The sequence below is a fragment of the Canis lupus genome, chromosome 1, assembly GCF_011100685.1.
Source record: "Canis lupus familiaris isolate Mischka breed German Shepherd chromosome 1, alternate assembly UU_Cfam_GSD_1.0, whole genome shotgun sequence".
NCBI classification, from domain to species: domain Eukaryota; kingdom Metazoa; phylum Chordata; class Mammalia; order Carnivora; family Canidae; genus Canis; species Canis lupus.
Window position 1 is genome coordinate 111,630,132 of NC_049222.1, and position 19,492 is coordinate 111,649,623.

The window sequence follows — 19,492 nt, forward strand, 5'->3', positions numbered from 1 at the left end:
CACAGGCCTTGGTCCCTTGGTTGCTTCTAGAGAAAAACCAGTGCTTTGGGCAAACTAGTGTTTAAGGAACCAAAACCAGGATCTGTGTATAGTGAGTGTGATAGGAGTATCAGCTTATTTGCTATCTCATTGATAAATATCTAATTTTTACTTCTCAGAGGCTCATATACAGATATGTATTACCTTTTAATTTATAAGATAGTTGCTATTCCTTCTTTTACAAAAGAAACAACTGAGGCATAGAGTAGTTAAATAACTTGCCCATGGTCACATAGCTTGTAAGAACTAGATATGAACCCTCCTAATCTGGTTCTAGACCCTATGGGGTTTTGTTTTGTTTTGCTTTTTTTCTAGAGAGAGAGAGAGAGAGCAGAGTGGGGAGGGGCAGAGGGAAAGGGAGGGAGAGAATCTCAAGCAGACTCCCCACTGAGTGAGGAGCCTGACTCAGGGATCGATCTCACCACCCATAGACCATAACCTGAGCCAAAATCAAGAGTCAGATACTTAACCAACTGAGCCACCCAGGCGCCCCTAGACCCTGTGTTTTTAATAACCATATGAAACTAAGTACCACTGTGTCTATAGATTATAGACATATGGCTAGTCTGCAGGATTCAACTGTCAGTGAGTCTGAAATCAAGTTACTCTATCAAAATCAGCAGCTTTTAAAAAGCAAGACAGATTAATGGACCAGAACACAAAAGAATTTATCAGAGTACATTACACCTAGTAAGGTAAGTATTAGCTGATAAAAGTGTTGTAGTTAACAGTCTATTTGTGCATACTGGGTCACAGTACAAATGCTTTTCTTACTATGGATACAGTTGAAACAACTGGAAAACTGCTCCTTTAGGCCCCTTGTGGGTAGCTCCAAGTCCCCCTTTCTCTGATACTATCTTACAAACTACATCACTCTCAATAAAGTGACTCAGAAACTACCTTGAGCCAGAAGCAGTGTCCAGATGGTCTTGACCATAGTATTCATGTCATTCTGAAGCCCATTTTAGGGAACCAAGGATGTGACGACCCTCTTCTACCTCATCTCCCTATGTTTTGTGGCCCTGTAGTACAAATCTTCCTTCTCTGGGGCCAGGCCATTGACAGTGCCACATTGCCCATTCTCATAGTCATAGCTATTTGAGGTTCTGCAACTATTTAAAGAAAAGATGTTAAGGAAATAGTTTACAGAATCTTAGAGCATGCGACTCTTGATCTCAAGGTCCTGAGCTCAAGTCTTACATTGGGAGTAGAGGTTACTTATTAAAAAAATAAATAAATAAAAGAAAAAATCACTTTATCTCTTTGTGGAATCCAGAAAATCTCAGAGAAAAGGGTGTATCTTTAAGCCTGCCTCAAAGGTGTACATGTGCCTCCCCCCACCACCCCAGGACCATATTTCACAATATTATCCCTATATCAGTTCCCAGTGCTGTTTTAGGCCAACTATATACAGTTGGGCAGGTTGTAAGAAACACACATGATATTCCCACCTCATGTGACAATAATGTGAAGGAAGGGACATTAACAGGAGACAAGACTTGTTGCTTGTTTCTGCAATTTCATATGGTATCTTGGAAGGTCTTTGTGTCTGTTACCATGTCCAGCACTCACATTATTATCTGTACACACAAATACACCATGAATCATATGGGAGCCTTCCCTGTACCTTTTTTGAAAGAGAGAGAGAGAGCAAGCACAAGTGGGAGGAGGGGCAGAGAGAGAAGGAAAGGGAAAATCCAAGCAGGCTCCATGCTCAGTGCAATGCCCAATGTGGGGCTCAATCTTACAACCCTGAGATCATGAGCTGAGCCAAAAGTCAAGAGTTGGATGAGATGCTTAACCGACTGAACCACCCAGGTATCCCTTCCTCATTCCTTTTGTAGCGAAATGATTAAAGGTGTCTTATCAGCTGCTCTTACAGCAGGAGAGTGAATTTCTTTATAATTGTTCCCAAAATTTCCTTTGATTTCCCTGCAACATCTGATTTTTAATTGGCAGTTCATGGATTAGAAGTACTGTGATTCTTATTGTTTCCTATAGCAATAGAAGCCAGTGGCAACTTCCCACCCCATCTTACTTCATTTCTCAAAACCTCTGGAGGTATGACTTACTTGTTTTCTTAGCCAAATTCTCTTTCTCCTCATAGGAGACAGGATTAAAAACAACATTTCACATCTTCAGGGGAAAGGGTTGAGTTATCTCTCACAAGAAGTGCTCTACTTCTGGCAGATTTGGAAACAAAGGATCAGTGAATTACCGGTGAGTCAGGAGCATGTCATGAATCTTCAAGGAGAGGGTCCCCAATATTTAGAAGATATTTCCCTCTGTGAAGAGTGGGCGAGAGTCTCCCTTCAGATTTCTGAAAATGAAAACTATATAACAAATGCCATTAATTTAGAAAATCAAGATGGCACATCGTGGAAAGGCCTGACACAAGTCCTTACCCCAGAATCTTGGAAGGGAGCCAATATGATGACTGAGCCCCAGAATTCTCAAGGACAATATGAGAGAATTCATGTGAACAAGAAACTGTATGGATGTGCTCAATGTGATGATGGCGTCAGTCAGACATGTGATCATGGTGATTCCCAAGAATGTAAAGAAGAGGAACCTTGTAGACCCACTGATTGTAGAAAACACTTGGCTACAGAATCAACAGTCAAACAGCATAACGTGGTCCCTGTGGTAGCCCAACCTGTTAAATGTAATAACTATGGTGTGGGCTTCATAGATGGTGCAGACCCTCCTGTTCATCACAGCACTCCCATAGGAGAAAAGTCTTGTGCATGTGACCAGTGTGGAAAGGACTTTAGTCAGAGCTCAGATCTTACTGTTCATTATAAAACTCATTCAGAAGACAAAGCTTATGAATGTCAAGAGTGGGCAGAGGGCTGCAAGCAGAGCTCAGAACTTCCCAGATATCAAAAAGGACCCTTGGGAGACAAACCCTATAAATGTCTTGAATGTGGCAAGGTCTTCAGGCGCAACTCGTCTCTTCACAACCATCACCGGGTCCACACAGGGGAGATGCCTCACAGATGTGATGTGTGTGGGAAGGGGTTTGGATTTAGGTCGCTTCTTTGTATTCATCAGGGAGTACACACAGGGAAAAAGCCCTATAAATGTGAGGAGTGTGGGAAGGGCTTTGATCAGAGCTCCAATCTTCTTGTCCACCAGAGAGTCCACACTGGAGAGAAGCCCTACAAATGCAGTGAGTGTGGCAAATGCTTCAGTTCAAGCTCTGTTCTTCAAGTCCACCAGAGGCTGCACACAGGGGAGAAGCCTTATAGGTGTGGTGAGTGTGGAAAGGGCTTCAGCCAAAGCACACACCTTCACATTCATCAGAGAGTCCACACAGGGGAGAAGCCCTACAAATGCAATATGTGTGGAAAGGCTTTTGCATACAGTTCGGTTCTTCACACTCATCAGAGAGTTCACACGGGAGAAAAACCTTACAAATGTGAAGTCTGTGGTAAAGGCTTCAGTTATAGCTCATATTTTCACTTACATCAAAGAGACCACACCAGAGAGAAACCATATAAATGTGATGTGTGTGGTAAGGGCTTCAGTCGGAATTCAGATCTTCATGTGCATCTCAGAGTGCACACAGGAGAGAGGCCCTATAAGTGTAAAGAATGTGGGAAGGGCTTCAGTCGCAACTCATATCTTCTTGCTCACCAGAGAGCTCATGCAGGTAAGATGCAATATACATGTCACGAGCATGGCCAGGGCTTTAGCTACAGCTCAGATGTTCTTGCTCAACAAAGACTGCATGAAAGGACAGAAACAGTCTCAATGTAATTCTCAAATGAGCCAATTGGGAAAGCAAGCAAGTCTATGTATTCCAGGCAATAAAGGCTTACTCAGTTCCTAGAAGGCCTGCGGCAGCAAAGGACAAAAACACTGCCACCTATGATGTCATCCTGCAGCACTCAAGCAGGGGTTCTTAAGAGCATTCTACTGTGGATCCCAAGAACTTCTGCAAAGCTCTCATCAGCTGTCACATGCTGCAGTGGCAAAGTAAAGGAGTATCACTGGAAAGATATTCAGAAGAGTGCTCAGAAATGAAACCCATGTTATTAACGTGGTAAGAATATTAGTCCATTCCATTAGATTTTCTACACAGGAAGAAGCTCTGTCGAGTGTTAACTTTATAGGCATGGCTGTGTGTTTGTCTCAGCTGGTTCCATTTCTTGGTCACATAAAGACTCCATTTCCCAGAAACCCTTGCAGTTAAGAGCTGGTCCATGTGATAGAGTTCCAAGCAACAGAGCGTGAGCATAAGTAATATAAGCTCCTTCCCGGCCTGGCCCTTACAAACATCTTGTGATGTCCCTCTGGGCACCTTTTCTGTCTTGATGGCGACTTTGGAGGCTGTTCCAGGCTTGATTGGTAGAAGATGGCTATCTGACCTCTGTTGGACTTTATTTTTCTTGAGTAAGAAATAAACATGTATTGTGTTATACTACTGATATTTTGGCAGTTTATTTCTTGCTGGTATTGCCCAGGTTATGCCAACTATGACAGAGGGATTTAACGGCAACATATTTCATGGTCATTGGAGTTCATGTAAGGAAACAACTTCATAATTGAATTCAAAACTTCTAAATATTTAAGGTTATATGTGGCAGTGCAGCTACCTTAAATGGTGTGGATAGGACTTCTTCAGTGAGAATCTTCATTCATTGGTTTGTGCATAAAAAAGAAATGTTCCAAACAATGTGCATGTGGTAAAACTAGCAAAAATGCAATCTGTAGACATAAGAAATCCCGTGTAGTAGAGAAACTCTGTAAAGTGTAATAATGGGAAATGTTTGTCAATAAGAAATTAGCCAGACTAGGTGTCCTTCAAATAGTCTTAATAAAGAGGATTAAGTAAAACTAATATTTACTGAAGTAATTAACAACTTACAGAAGGCCAAGGGTGTTCATTATCAGAAGCTGGCTACCACTGCTTCTCTTTTAATAAAAGTGGGATTTTAGAAGGTGCTTATTTTGTCAAGTACCTCCCACAATTGTGATTTAGTTTGGGATTATAGATGGATTTGGGAGGAAGAGATATATTCACAATTTATTTTTTCATCTTTAATAATATCTTTTTTGGTATCTTAGTTTATTTATAGGTTTCTTCACTTGGATAATGTTTTCTTTTCTAAGATTTTATTTATTTGAGAAAGAGAGAGAGAGTGAGAGAGAACACAAGCAGTCGAGGTGGGGGAGAGGGAGAAGCAGACCTCTTGCTGAGCAGGGAAACTGATAATATAGGACTCCATCCCAGGACCCTGAGATCATGACCTGAGCTGAAGGCAGACACTTAACCAACTGAGCTACCCAGGAGCCCCTTGGATCATGTTTTCTTCTTTTTTTCTTTTTAAAAAAGATTTTATTTATTTATTCATGAGAGATTCAGAGAGGCAGAAACAAAGGCAGAGGGAGAAGCAGGCTCACTGCGAGAAGCCTGATGCGGAACTTGATCCCAGGACCACAGGATCATGACCTGAGCCGAAGGTAGACACTCAACCGCTGAGCCACCCAGGTATCCCTGGATCATGTTTCTTTCTAGTTTTTCTTGCATTATAATTTCCTAAAGTTATGGTTTCCATATGGAACAGCCATTCAAAATCAAATAAAACCATACTAAGGTGTTGCTTTCTTAGTGATCCAGGTGAGCATCCACAGTGAAACATTAATAAAACTCAGTGTCAGTAACGGAATGGAAAAACCAGTGGTTGGTGGGAAAAAATACGAGTGCAACATTCCTGGAGAGGAATTTGTCTATATGTATCAAAGGGTATAATGTGCATTGTCTTTGAACTAATAATTCCACTTCTGAGAATTTATCTTTACAGTATAATTGCACAAGTGGGAAAAGATGGCTTCAGAAGGGAACTTATTCTAAAAATATTCATAATAATAAAAGTTGCAAGCAACCTGAAAATACTTAAGAGATTGAATAAATTATGGTACTTCCATGTAATGAAACAAAATATCACCATTAAAAATGATATAGACCTATCATTGGAAAAAAAATCACATTGTAAAAGATCATTACAGGATGACCCCTGACTGATAAAGAAGTTTTAGAGCACAGAGTAGCCCTGGGAGTGGTCCCCTTCACCACTCTACACTTTACTTTTCAGTGTTGTTTCAAGGGTTATTTTGATTGTTTAACCCAAGTGGGGATATGCATAATTTGGGAAATGCTTCCCCCAAATTATTTTCCTTCTCTCTATTCAGATGCTTGTGATAACAGTTTTGTCATTAGACATTTACCAATCCTTATATGATGTTTTTCCATAATGGGTTGTGAGTAGAGCTCATGGTGGAGAGAGTAAGTTGTTGGAGAAAGCAAGTCCTGGTGAAAGGTTTTGAGGTTTTGTTTTATTTATTTATTTATAAAGACTTTATTTATTTATTCATGAGAGACACACACACATTGAGAGACAGAGAGAGAGAGGCAGAGACACAGGCAGAGAGAGAAGCAGGCTCCATGCAGGGAGCCCGACATGGGACTCGAACCCAGGTCTCCAGGATCACGCCCTGGGCTGAAAGTGGCGCTAAACCGCTGAGCCACCCGGGCTGCCCGAGGTTTTGTTTTAGAAAGGTGCTTCCAGGGATGGAAGGCAATGGGCTTAACCTATCACCAGATGGCTGCTGTAGTTTAGCGCCTTGCATGGATGAATACTCTAAATGGACCAGCGGGAAAGCCAGCTGTCTTACATTGTGTGACCTTCCTTTGTGTCTCTGTGTTGATTATTGTTTTTTACATTCCTTGGTTTTCTGACTTTACTGTATGTCTTCCTATGTAATCCAACATTTACCATACCAGTAGCTGGGACTTTGGAAGTGGCAATGATTACAGTTCAGTGTAGGGGCACTGTGCCAGGTTATTGCCTTTCAGTTCCAAATTCACCCTTTGATACATACTCTATGATAATGGAAGAAATTTCTTTGAGCATTTCTCCTTTGCAGAAAACACAATGTTAAGCTTTCTCAGCCAAGGGTGTTGGAGGGAGATTTCAGGAGAGAGGAATCTTCTGCTGTTTGTAGCAGCTGCATGGTCAGTGGAATTGAGGACATCTGGTCCTACTCTGCACTAGCCACACATCAAGAATGCAGTCCCTTGATGATCTTGAAACTCTAGCCTGTTGATCACATTCCTGTGGACCTCTGGATGTGGACTCTACCCTTTGCAGACGTTCTACCAACATATGCACGCCCATTGTCTCTGGGCATCCATGTACGTGGCCACTGGCTGTGGCTCATCTGTTCCCCATCTGCACCCTTCCTCATTCTGCATGCCCATGCATTCCATCACCTGTTACAACTTGGCTACATACCACTCATACCCTAGAATGTTGCTTCCCACTTGACCAGCAATCAGAGACCACCTTTGACTCAAGCAAAACAGAAAACTTCTCTGCTATCCGGTAGGCTACAGCTATATTTTCTTCATGAATCTGAGGTTTGTCCCAAGTTTGTCTTTCCTTAGATACTCTCAGTATTGTACCACATAGAATTTTTAAAAATATTGTATAGTTACTTTTTAAAAGTTTAATAATTTGTATATTAAATTTCCACTTAAATCACTGTATGGTTTCTGTCTCCTTATTGGACCCAGACTGATCAGGTGACAACTATAATTGCTGTTTCGGTGGGAGTTTTAAGGTCAAAGAATACAGTGAGTTTCGGGTAATTCAATGGTGATGAAGGAGAAAATATGAGAAATATATTCTTTGTCAGCCTTGATAGCTGCAGACATAAAAGACTTGGAAGACTCACTTCAACATCTGTATGCAAACTGAAAGACATGATGAGAAACCTGGTATGAGAGATCTTGGTGAACAGGCTTCTTACACCTGATGTGGACAAAGCCTTTCTAGGGAATAAAGTTTTATATATATATATTTTTTAAGATGTTATTTATTTATTCATGAGAAACACAGAGAGAGAGGCAGAGATACAGGCAGAGGGAGAAGCAGGCTCCATGCAGGGAGCCCGATATGGGGCTTGATCCTGGGTCTCCAGGATCACGCCCTGGGCCCAAGGCAGGTTCTAAACCACTGAGCCACCCAGGGATCCCCATAAAGTTATATTTTAATAAGATTATCCACTATCTATAAGATGATATTAATGTAGTAAAAGATTAACTCAGAGGTGAAATCCAGGGTAACCATGATTTGGTATTTACCAGGGAAAGAAACTTTTTGGGGTCCAGAATTAGTTCAACTTTTCCTCAGGACAGAGATCAACCTTCAACCTTTGCATAGACCCCATGAACAATACTCCTGTTTGGCCAGGAGAAGCCCTTGTGTGTCACATTTAGTTCTCAGCTTTCTTATGGCATAATTGTTACACAAAAACTGTAGATATTTAATGTATACAGTTTAATGAGTTTAGATATGTGCATACACCTGTAAAACCAACATAACAATCAAGGTAATAGACATATGTATCACCTCTAAAAGTTTCCTTCTGTCTCTTGGATTTTTTATTTTTTGCAGTAACATGAGATCTACCCTTTTAGCAAACTTTTAAGTATATAATACAGTATTGTTGCTTTTAGACACTATGGTGTACTGCAGATCTTTAGAACTAATTTACCTTTCATAACTGAAACTTTATACCATTGAACAACTCCCCATTTCCCCTTCCCCCTGGCTCCTGATAATCACCATTCTGTTCTCTCTCCTATGAATTTGACTAATTAGGTAACTCATTTAAGTAGAATCATGCCATTTTTACCCTGTGACTGGCTTATTTCCCTTAGCATAAAGTCCTCAATATGCTAAAGAATGAAACTGGACCCCATCTTACAACACACACACACACACACACACACACACACACACTCAAATTGATTAAAGACTTAAATAAAAAACCTGAAACCATAAAACTTCTAGAAGAAAACATAGGGGGGGAACCTCTTTACATTGGTCTTGGCAGTGATTTCTTGGATATGACACCAAAAGCACAACTGACAAAAGTGAAAGTAGACAAGTGGGATGACAACCAGCTAAAAAGCTTCTGCAAGCAAAGAAAACAATCAAAGAATGAGAAGGCAATCTATGGAATGGAAGAAAATCTATGCAAATCATATATCTGATAAGGTGTTAATGTATAAAATATAAAAGGAACCCCTACAATCCAATAATAAATACCAACACAATAACCTGATTTTAAAATGGGCACAGGACTTGAATAGACACTTCCCAGAGAAGATGTACAAATGTCCAACAAGTTTACGAAAAGATGCTCAACATCACTAATCAGTGAAAAGCAAATCAAAACCACAATATGATATCAACTCACACTGGTAAGATGGCTATTATTTAAAAAAAAACATCAAGAGATAACAAGTGTTGAGGACATAGAGAAATTGGAACTCTTACACTGTTTGTGGGAATTAAAATGGTGCAACTTATATGGAAAACAGCAGCGGAGATTCCCCCTAAAATTAAAAATGTAACTACAATATAATTACCTTTATGGATATGTATCTCAAAGAACTGAAAGCAAGATGAGATATCTGCTTTCCCATGTTCATTGCACCACTATTCCCAACAGCCAAGAAACAACCCAAATGTCCATTGACAAATACACGGATAAAGAAAATATGGTATATACTACACACAATGGAATATTATTCAGCCTTAACAAGAAGGAGATCTTTTCATTTGTACATTTAGCTTTGTAAATAAAATTCTCAGTATTCAACCTGGCTTTGAGAGATCAAGAGAAGGCATACATTTTAAGAACTTTCCCCAAGAGGAGACAAAAGGTATGGCATGGACACATCCATAGAACAGGTCTAAGAAAGCCTCAGAATTCGTAGCCAAACTGACTGGTGAAGAGATTGCTTTCCTGAAGCCAGTCAGTAAAGACTGGAGGAAGTGTTTTCACTAAATGCAAAACCAGCAATGCAAAACCCCAAAAAACAAAAAAAATCAATGAAATGTGATACCACCAAAGAAACAATAATTTTCCAGTAACCAATCCCATAGAAAGAAGCTCTAGGAATTGCCTGACAAAGAATTTAAAATAATTTTTTAAAGAAAGCTCAGCAAGTTATCAGAGAACACAGATAGATAATTAAATCAGGAAAACAATACATGAACAAAACAAAACTAGAGAAATAGAAAAAATTTTTAAAGAAGAGTTGAACACATTCTAGCACTGAAGAGAACAATGACTGAAATGGGAAAAAAAAAAAAAAAAAAAAAAAACAGTGTCAAAATGAACTTGATCAAGCAGACCAAAGAGTCTGGTAACACGAAGACCAGCTATTTGGAATTATCTGGTCAGAGGAGAAAAATATCATCTGCTCTCACTTATATGTGGAATCTAAAACAAAAAAATAAACTCATAGAAACAGAAAATATTTGTTTCCAGAGGCAGAGGATGATGAATAGTTGAAATGGGTGGTGCAGTAAAAAAGTAAAACCTCAAGTTATGTTTTAAGTCCTGCAGATGTAATGTATAGCATGGTGATCATAGTTTAATACAGTATCGTATATTTGAAAGTTGCTAAGATAGTAAATCTTAAAAGTTCTAATCACCAAAAAATTGTAACTATATGTGGTAATGGATGTTAACTAGACTTATTATGGTGATTCTTTGATAATATATACATATATCAAACCATTATTTTGTACACCTAAAACTAATGTCAATTACATCTCAATTCTTAACATCTGAAAAAAAGTTAAGGGTGGTGAATTACAGTAGCTTTATTTTTATGGCACTTTATACTCTACAAACTGTTCTATACTTATTTTATTTTGCCAGTTTTATTCAATATTCAAATGCAATTTATAGGTAGTAGATCATCAAACCTAAATCAAAAGTCTTGAATTATCTTTCCAATTTGAACTTTTAACTCAATAAGAATTATATATAATTATCGCAGTTCTGCATCGGCGTTGTCTGAATTAATAAGGTTTTGCTCTATTGTAGCTATAATAGACCTGACAATTTTATGGCCATCTTATATCCCAGAGTGCTACTTCCACCTACATGTTAGTAATAAATACTGTTTCTTCAAACAGAGCATCCCAGTTCAAAGAAAAAAATAGTGGCAATGTCAAAAGCTGGCAAGGATGCAGAGAAACTGGAATTCTCATACATTTCTGTTGGGAATGTAAAATGGTACAGGCACTCTGGAAAAAAGTTTAGCAGTTCCATAAAGAACTGAACATATAGGGATCACTGGGTGGCGCAGCAGTTTAGCGCCTGCCTTTGGCCCAGGGCGTGATCCTGGAGACCTGGGATCGAATCCCACGTCAGGCTTCTGGTGCATGGAGCCTGCTTCTCCCTCTGCCTATGTCTCTGCCTCTCTCTCTCTCTCTATCTCTGTGTGACTATCATAAATAAATTTTTAAAAAATTAAAAAAAAGAACTGAACATATACTTACAATACACCCCAGCCACTGCACTCCTGGACATTTACCAGAGAAATAAAAAAATTTACAGACACATAAAAAATCTGTACATTAATGTTCATATTTATTTATAATAGCAAAAAAGCTAAAACAAAATTTCCTCAATAAGTAAATGGTTAAACAAACTCTGGCACATCCACGTTATGGAATACCACTCAGTACTAAAAAGCAATGGATCATTGATACATGCAATTACTTGGATAGATCTTGAGATCAGTTTACTGAGTGAAAAACCCAACTTCCTTTTTTTAAATTATTTATTTTTATTTTTTTATTTTTTAAAGATTTTATTTATTTATTCATGATAGTCACACAGAGAGAGAGAGAGAGAGAGGCAGAGACACAGGCAGAGAGAGAAGCAGGCTCCATGCACCGGGAGCCCAACATGGGACTCGATCCCGGGTCTCCAGGATCGCACCCTGGGCCAAAAGCAGGCGCCAAACCGCTGCGCCACCCAGGGATCCCAAAACCCAACTTCCTATATGATTCCAATTATATAACATTCTTAAAGTGACCAAGTTATAGAGATGGAAAACGGAGTTATGGCTTGTTGCCACCGTCCGACCTCATGACAGAGTATCTTCTTGCATATTGCTAGCCTGGAAAAGATCAAAATTCAAAATATGGTTTCTACTGAGTGGGTGTTGATTTCACACCATTGTAAGTGGAACCACTGTAAGTCAGAGAATGTCTGTACTTATAAGATGAACATTAGGATTGCTGGATGGTTTACTGTAGGCTCTACTGACTCCCATTGCATTTATTTTTTTAAAGATTTTATTTATTTATTTATTTATTTATTTATTATTCATTCATTCATTCATTCATTCATTCATTCATGAGAGACACACACAGAGAGAGGCAGAGACACAGGCAGAGGGAGAACCAGGCTCCATTCAAGGAGCCCGATGTAGGACTTGATCCTTGGTCTCCAGGATCACTCCCTGGGCCAAAGGCAGGCGCTCAACTGCTGAGCCACCCAGGTGTCCCCCTCCCATTGCATTTAAAAATTCTTTTACTCTAAAAAAAAAAGCTTTGCTTTTATCTTATCCTAATATATGTGAAACTTCAAAACTGATATTAATAAATATTTTTTTTCCTTTCATGGAGATAACATCTGTTATATAAGGGATCACATAGTCTGATTTGTGATCATGGTTTCCTTGTTTTAAGCCCTGTTTTTACATATTTGCTGTTCTTTTTGCTTCCTCTCCAAAGGGAAACTTTATTTTTTTAAAAAAGATTTTATCTATCTATCTATCTATCTATCTATCTATCTATCTATCTATCTATGAGAGACACAGAGAGAGAGAGAGAGACAGCAACGCAGGCAGAGGGAGAAGCAGGCTCCATGCAGGGAGCCCGAGGTGGGACTCGATCCTGGGACTCCAGGATCGTGCCCTGGGCTGAAGACAGGCGCTAAACCACTCAGCCACTCAGGGATCCCCCCAACCTAGCCTTTAAATAAGAATGATCAAATACAATTAATCTGTTTGGATTTTTAAAAAGATTTTATTTATTCATGAGGGACACAGAGGCAGAAACATAGGCAGCCGGAGAAACAGACTCCCTGCAGGGAGCCTGATGCAGGACTTGATCCCAGGACCCCCAGATCATGACCTGAGCCAAAGGCAGACGGTCAACCATTGAGCCACCCAGGTGCCCCTCTGTTTGGATATTGATTGGAATAAACTAGCTATAAAAGGCAATTTTTCAGTAAACAGGAACTCAAACTGACATTAGATAATACTAAGAATTGTTAAGTTTGTTTCATAAAGTAACAATTTTGTGTGTACATAAGAAAATATTGTAATTTTAAGTGATATATATGTAGTATTTGGAAGGAAATCACAATGTCAAGGAGTAGCTTTATTTTTATTTTTTTGGAGTAGCTTTAAAATACTTCAGAAAAAAAAATTAAGAAATGATAAGTGAAGCCACTGTGGGAAAGATTTTAAGTGTGGAATTTAAGGTATATACATTTGGTGTTTCATGTTACTGTTCTCAATACTTTTATATTATTCTCAATACAATACTTGTTGTATTATTGTTTCATTTTAAAAATTGTTTTCTGCCCAGAAGGAAAGAGGTGAGTACATACTTCCTGTAGTTTAACTTGTCAGTTACCTGGACTCCATCCCCACCTCAACCTATCCCCCATCCTGAATAAAAGAAAAATACTCATAGCAAATATTTAATATCAAAGAGCAACACAGGAGTAGTCAAAGGGAAGTCTGAGTTCAAACTAAAAAATTTTAAAGGAAAAACCTTTTTTCCCCATTGCAGTATTTTCTCCAACTCCTTGCCAGAGCAGTTCCTTTCACTTGTCAGAAATAACATTGCTGTTTGTTTTGTAGCATGATCTGTGCTCGGAATTCCTTGTGGATTCTTAGCATCTTGAAAGAAATAGTTTATGCCAGATAGCACAGTCAGAGGTAGATGAATACAGGCATATGTAAAGAGGCAATCAAGGCAAACTGAGCCTGAGATACCGTATCCCCTTCTCCCCCTTTTTATAGATTTTACTTCATTCTTCCTCACAGAGACAGGCAGAGACATAGGCAGAAGGAGAAGCAGGCTCCCCTCAGTAGTCTGGGGACTCGATCCCAGGACCCCGGATCATGACCTGAGCCGAAGGCCAACGCTCAACCACCGAGCCACCCAGGCGCCCAGAGATATACCATATTCCTTAATGCAGCACGCAGCCAGTCCCTTTAAAAGTTTGTCTTAAAAAAAAAAAAAAAAAAAAATAATAATAAAAAAATAAAAGCTTGCCTTTTTTCTGTCTTTTCTGCTAAAAAGTTATACTTTCATATGAAAAGCTCCGCTTTCTTCCCAAGTACTAGTTCTTGGGAAGAGAAAAAAAAAATTACAAAAAGAAAAAAAACGCTTATAGCGCAGAAGCCACTCAGAATTTAACCAAAAGCAATAGAGGCTGGGGGGCCGGAATCACGATCCCGCAGAGGATTCTGGGAGGTGTAGTCGGAAGGGCCTCCACTCCAGGAGGGCGGGGCCGTAGCCCTAAACCGCTCAGGGATTCTGGGAAGTGTAGTCCAGAACTTCCGTGCAGTGGACGACATTTCCTCTTCAGCAGTGTGGGGTTGGGTTTCGTGCGTGGCTCCTGGTTGGGGGAAGGGAGGAACTTCCGCTCGAGGAGAGGTTGCAGCCATTATTCCCCATGTAGTAATGAGATTTGAGTCCTAGCAGCGATTCTAGTGCTCTTCAGCTTAGGCGAGAGACCAGTGACGTCCCAGACCTCTGCCTTAAGGACAAGGGATGTCGATTGGAGGACAAGGTGTAGAGGCATTTGCATTTCCCTCTCGGCAGGCAGAGCTTCTTAGTGTTTGGGGCGGATGGCGTCCCAGCTTGGAGGCGGGCTAGGGTCATGCATCGCTATCCGATGCTCCTGGGTGCTGAGCTCCCCCAGCCCTCTTCTGTTCCTGCCAATCAGCTTTGCGGCTTCCTAGCGCTGTAACGTTGGGCCAGTTGATCTTGGTGAATAAGTTTCCTGGGTGTAATTATAGCTTATGAGAATTAAATGAAGTTAATACTTCTAAAAAGCTGGAGAACAATGATGAAACATGGAAAAGATTGCCTCTGGTTACTCATGCACAGGGCTTCAGCCAAAGTAAATGTTACAATGAGCAAGTCTGTATGAAAATTTTAGATTTCCCTATGTTAAAAAGATGCCATACATACAGGTGTAGAGGATTTAGAGTAAACTGAGATGAAAATATTAACACATACATGCTAGTAAGTGGCTTAATAATCTTGGGGATTCATAAAGTAATGAAACTCCAATGGAAATAGGGATATGAATACATAAAGGTGTGAATAATTAACTTGTAGCTCAACACCCTGACTGCACAGCCCGTGGTCTCCAAGCTGATACTAGAGTGGAATCTACAACAGACTTTTCCAGCATTCTGTAAGATTTCTGTATCTGGATTACAGGGAGACTGGGAAAATCAGTGGATCCCATTAGGGTTCACTGAACACACTGCTGTCCTTTTCTCAAGTTTATAAGAAGCAGCACAGTATATTTGCATATGAATAAAAGGATGCAAGGACAACTCAACTATAAGTTATTAGATGGACTGCCTGGCAGCAGTCAGTAGTCTATGTATCGTATAGTAAGCACAGTGGGCCAATATGCTAAATTCAAGTCCAGGGAGATTTACAGATGATTCAAATAGTACTGGAAGAGCACACATTTTGCATATTTTTCTACCCTCTTTTAGATGTCTGAACACTATATCCATAGCATGGGCTCTGAGTTTTTATCTTCTGCCAATTATTCCATGAGATGCTTTCTTGGTTTCATTTTTACCATTTAGAAACTGATCTTTAACAAATTAATTGTCCTATTTAGAAACAAAACCCTTGCCTAACAAAACAGATCCTTGGTACCACTACATCGTCAATCCATTCAACCTGCTCCCACCCTTTGGCAACCATAGATCTAGTTTCTTTCCCTACAGTATTTTTTTCTTTTTCTTTTTCTTTCTTTTTTTTTTTTTAAGAATGTCATATCAGTAGAATCATAAATAGTATACTTCTTTGTCTCAATTCTTACACTTAGCATAATACTTGTGAAATTCCTCCTTATTTTTGCATAAACCTAGTCAATATTTCTAGCTTTTTCTTTTCAATGTTGATTAGTACTTCCATCGTATCGATATATGCACATTTTTAAAGTAATTGATGGGATTCTGATTAGGAACAAATGAGAAAGTAATCTTTTGCTTTACACTTCTGTGGTAATGTATGATATAGATTGATGTGTTCATATTCTTTTTCTTTGAAGATTTTATTCATGAGAGACAGAGAGAGAGAGAGGCAGAGAGAGAGAGAGGCAGAGACACAGGCAGAGGGAGAAGTAGGTTCTATGCAGGGAGCATGACATGGGACTCGATCCTGGGTCTCCAGGATCACGCTAAACTGCTGAGCCACCCAGGCTGCTCAATGTGTTCATATTCTTTATAGACTTCCTCATCTTCAGTCTTCTCCTTTGAGTTCTGAAAAAAGTTTATAAAACATTCTTCTCTGCCATATATTCAATTTACTTTGGAGCATATGACTGATTTTTTATAAAGATATTTACTTGAGACACAGAGAGAGAGAGAGAGCATGAGCAGAGGGAGAAGCAGATTTCCCACTGATCAGGGAGCCCAATGTGGGGCTCCATCTTAGGACCCTGAGACCATGACGTGAGCCGAAGGTAGATGCTTAATCAATTGAGCCACCCAGGCACCCCATCATGATTTTTTTTAAACTTTATTTCTAGGGCAGTTTTAGGTTTATAGAAAAATTTTGGAGAAGGTACAAAGATTTCCCATATATTGGACATCTTCCCCCCCAGTTTCTCCTGTTATTAATACCTTGCATTAGTGTGGTATGTTTGTTACAATTGATGAAACAATACTGATACATTATTATTAACTTAAGTTCATGCTTTACATTAAAGTTCATTCTTTGTCTTGTACAGTTCTGTGGGTTTTGAAAAAAATCCATAATTGTCCTGTATCTACCATATAGTATCATACAGAATAGTTTCATTGCTTTAAAGATAGCACTGTGTTCAATTAATTAATTTCCCCCGCCTCCTGCCGCCCCAGGCAACTACTGGTCTTTTTACTGTCTCTGTGGTTAAATTCCATAGTATGTGGTTCTTTCAATTTGGCTTCTTTCACGCAGAAACTAGCACTTGATGTTATTCCAAGTCTCTTTATACCTTGATAATTAATTTTTTGTTGCTGAATGATGCTCCATTGTATGGATGTACTAGTTTGTTGATCATGTATCATTGATTGTCAGGCATGTGAACAATCACTTGTATTCAGAAAAATGCTCCAATCATATACATTTGAAAGTATACACAGAAAATGGACAGCTGAATAATCACCACCCACATCAAGAAATGAAGCCTGCTGGAACTGCAGGAATTCCACTCTTACCCACAGCACCATATTTCCTTCCCTATCATAAGTAACCACTACCCTGATTTTTGTACAATCCTCTTGATTTTCCTTACATTTTTACTACTTAAGTGTGCATCCTAAATACTATAGTTCAATTTTGACTGTCTTATGGATTTTATATAAATGGTATCATAGTGTAACTTCTGTCCAGCTCTTTTATTCAACATCCTATTTATGAGATTCATCCATAGTGTTGCATGTAGCTAAAGTTTTTTCAATATCCTTGCCTTGTACTGATCCATTGTATGAGTATGCAAAAAAAGATTCATTCTATCATTAATAAACATTTGGAGTATTTCTAGCACATCATTATCATTGATGTTGCAATGAAAATTCTTATACATGTCTTTTGGTACACAAGTGCACACATTACTTATGGGTATATATCTTGAGTAGATTCGAATTTTCCTAAGAAATGCTTCAAGTTTGGCTCTATAGTCCACCAGCATGAGATTTTTGCTTATTGCTTGAGGTAGAGATCATTTTTCCCCCTCAATACCAATTTAACTCAGTACCATATATGGAATATCTTCCTTGTTCCCACAGCTCTGCACATTTGTCACATTTCTTGCAAGTCTGAGGTCAGCAGTGTTCATGTACTTAGTAAGTACAAAGGAGCCATATATAAATTATTAAAATTAATCAGACAAGCTTGCAAGATTGAAGAATAAAGGGGCAAGTGCAATGTTATCTTTTTCCATGAAATTTTTTTTGCATTTTTTGCATGTTATCAATTTCCAGGAAATTTCCATGCATTTTCCACAGAAAATGTTTTCAATACTTCACTGTTGCTTTCAATTTTTTCTGTAATTTATTGCTAGTTTCCTAAATTTTCTCATCATGAATGGATGATAAATTTATCAAACGCTCTGGGTTTTTTTTTTTGTTTGTTTGTTTTGTTTTGTTTTTTGCATTCCTGGTAAGTCTGCTAGGTCATGATGTATAATCTTTTTATGTATTGTTGAATAAGTTATGGCATAGAATTTTTACATGTAGATTTATGATGAGATAGACCTGCCATTTTCCATTCTAAGAAAGACTGCAACAGATTTTGGTATCAGTGTTGGTTGCAAATTAGTTGGAAAGTGTTTCCTATTTTGTTATTCTCATTAAGAATTCTAAGATGAGGGATCCCTGGGTGGCGCAGCGGTTTGGCGCCTGCCTTTGACCCAGGGCGTGATCCTGGAGACCCGGGATCAAGTCCCACGTCGGGCTCCCGGTGCATGGAGCCTGCTTCTCCCTCTTCCTGTGTCTCTGCCTCTATCTCTCTCTCTCTCTCTCTCTCTCTCTGTGACCATCATAAATAAATAAAAATTTAAAAAAAAGAATTCTAAGATAAGCATGGTTTCTTCCTTAAATATATATATTTTTTAAGATTTTTATTTATTTATTTATGAGAGACACACAGAGAGAGGCAGAGACACAGGAAGAGGGAGAAACAAGCTCCCCACTGGGAGCCTGAAGTGAGACTTGATCCCAGGATCCGAGATCACGACCTGAGCCAAAGGCAGTCGCTCAACTGCTGAGCCACCCAGGCGCCCCTCTTCCTTAAATATTTGATAGAGTTCACTGATGACACTGTCTGAGGTCAGAGAATTCCTTTGTGGATTTTTAATAAATTCAATTTTTCAGTATTAGCTCTATTCAGATTTTTGATTACTTATGTCTATTTTGGTAAATGCTGTTTTAAGTTCTGTAGAAATGTATTTATTTAAGTTCTCAATTTCATTGGCTTTACATTCCACATAATATTCCTTTAAGTTCATAGAATGTATAGTGATTTTTTTCATTCTTTTCCTTGTGGTAATTTGTGATTTCTGTTTTAATAATAAATCTTATGGATTTATCAACATTTTTTTTCTCATTTCAAAGAATAATGTTTTAAATTCTTCTGTATTATGTTTATGTCCTACTTTATCTGTTCTCATCTTTATTGTACCTTTACATTGGGAAAAGAAGTGATTTGCTCTTTTTCTAACTTCCCGAGATGGATGCTTCATTTTTTTATTTCCAGCTTTTTTATCTTCCTTCATGCACATACCTAAAGCTTTCTATTTAATTTGAAGTATT

General features: G+C 38.8%; 1 protein-coding gene across 3 annotated transcripts in view; it reads left to right on the forward strand.

Moving 5' to 3' along the window:
- The window catches only part of ZNF285 (zinc finger protein 285), a 38,614-nt gene extending 33,733 nt beyond the window's left edge, over positions 1–4,881 (forward strand). For all 3 annotated transcript variants that reach the window (XM_038528640.1, XM_038528638.1, XM_038528639.1), the window contains exon 4: positions 2,147–4,881. In XM_038528640.1, the coding sequence (XP_038384568.1) occupies positions 2,147–3,801 (1,655 nt within the window). In that variant the 3' untranslated portion in view covers positions 3,802–4,881. The remainder of the gene's footprint in view (positions 1–2,146) is intronic.
- The last annotated feature ends 14,611 nt before the right edge of the window (positions 4,882–19,492 follow it).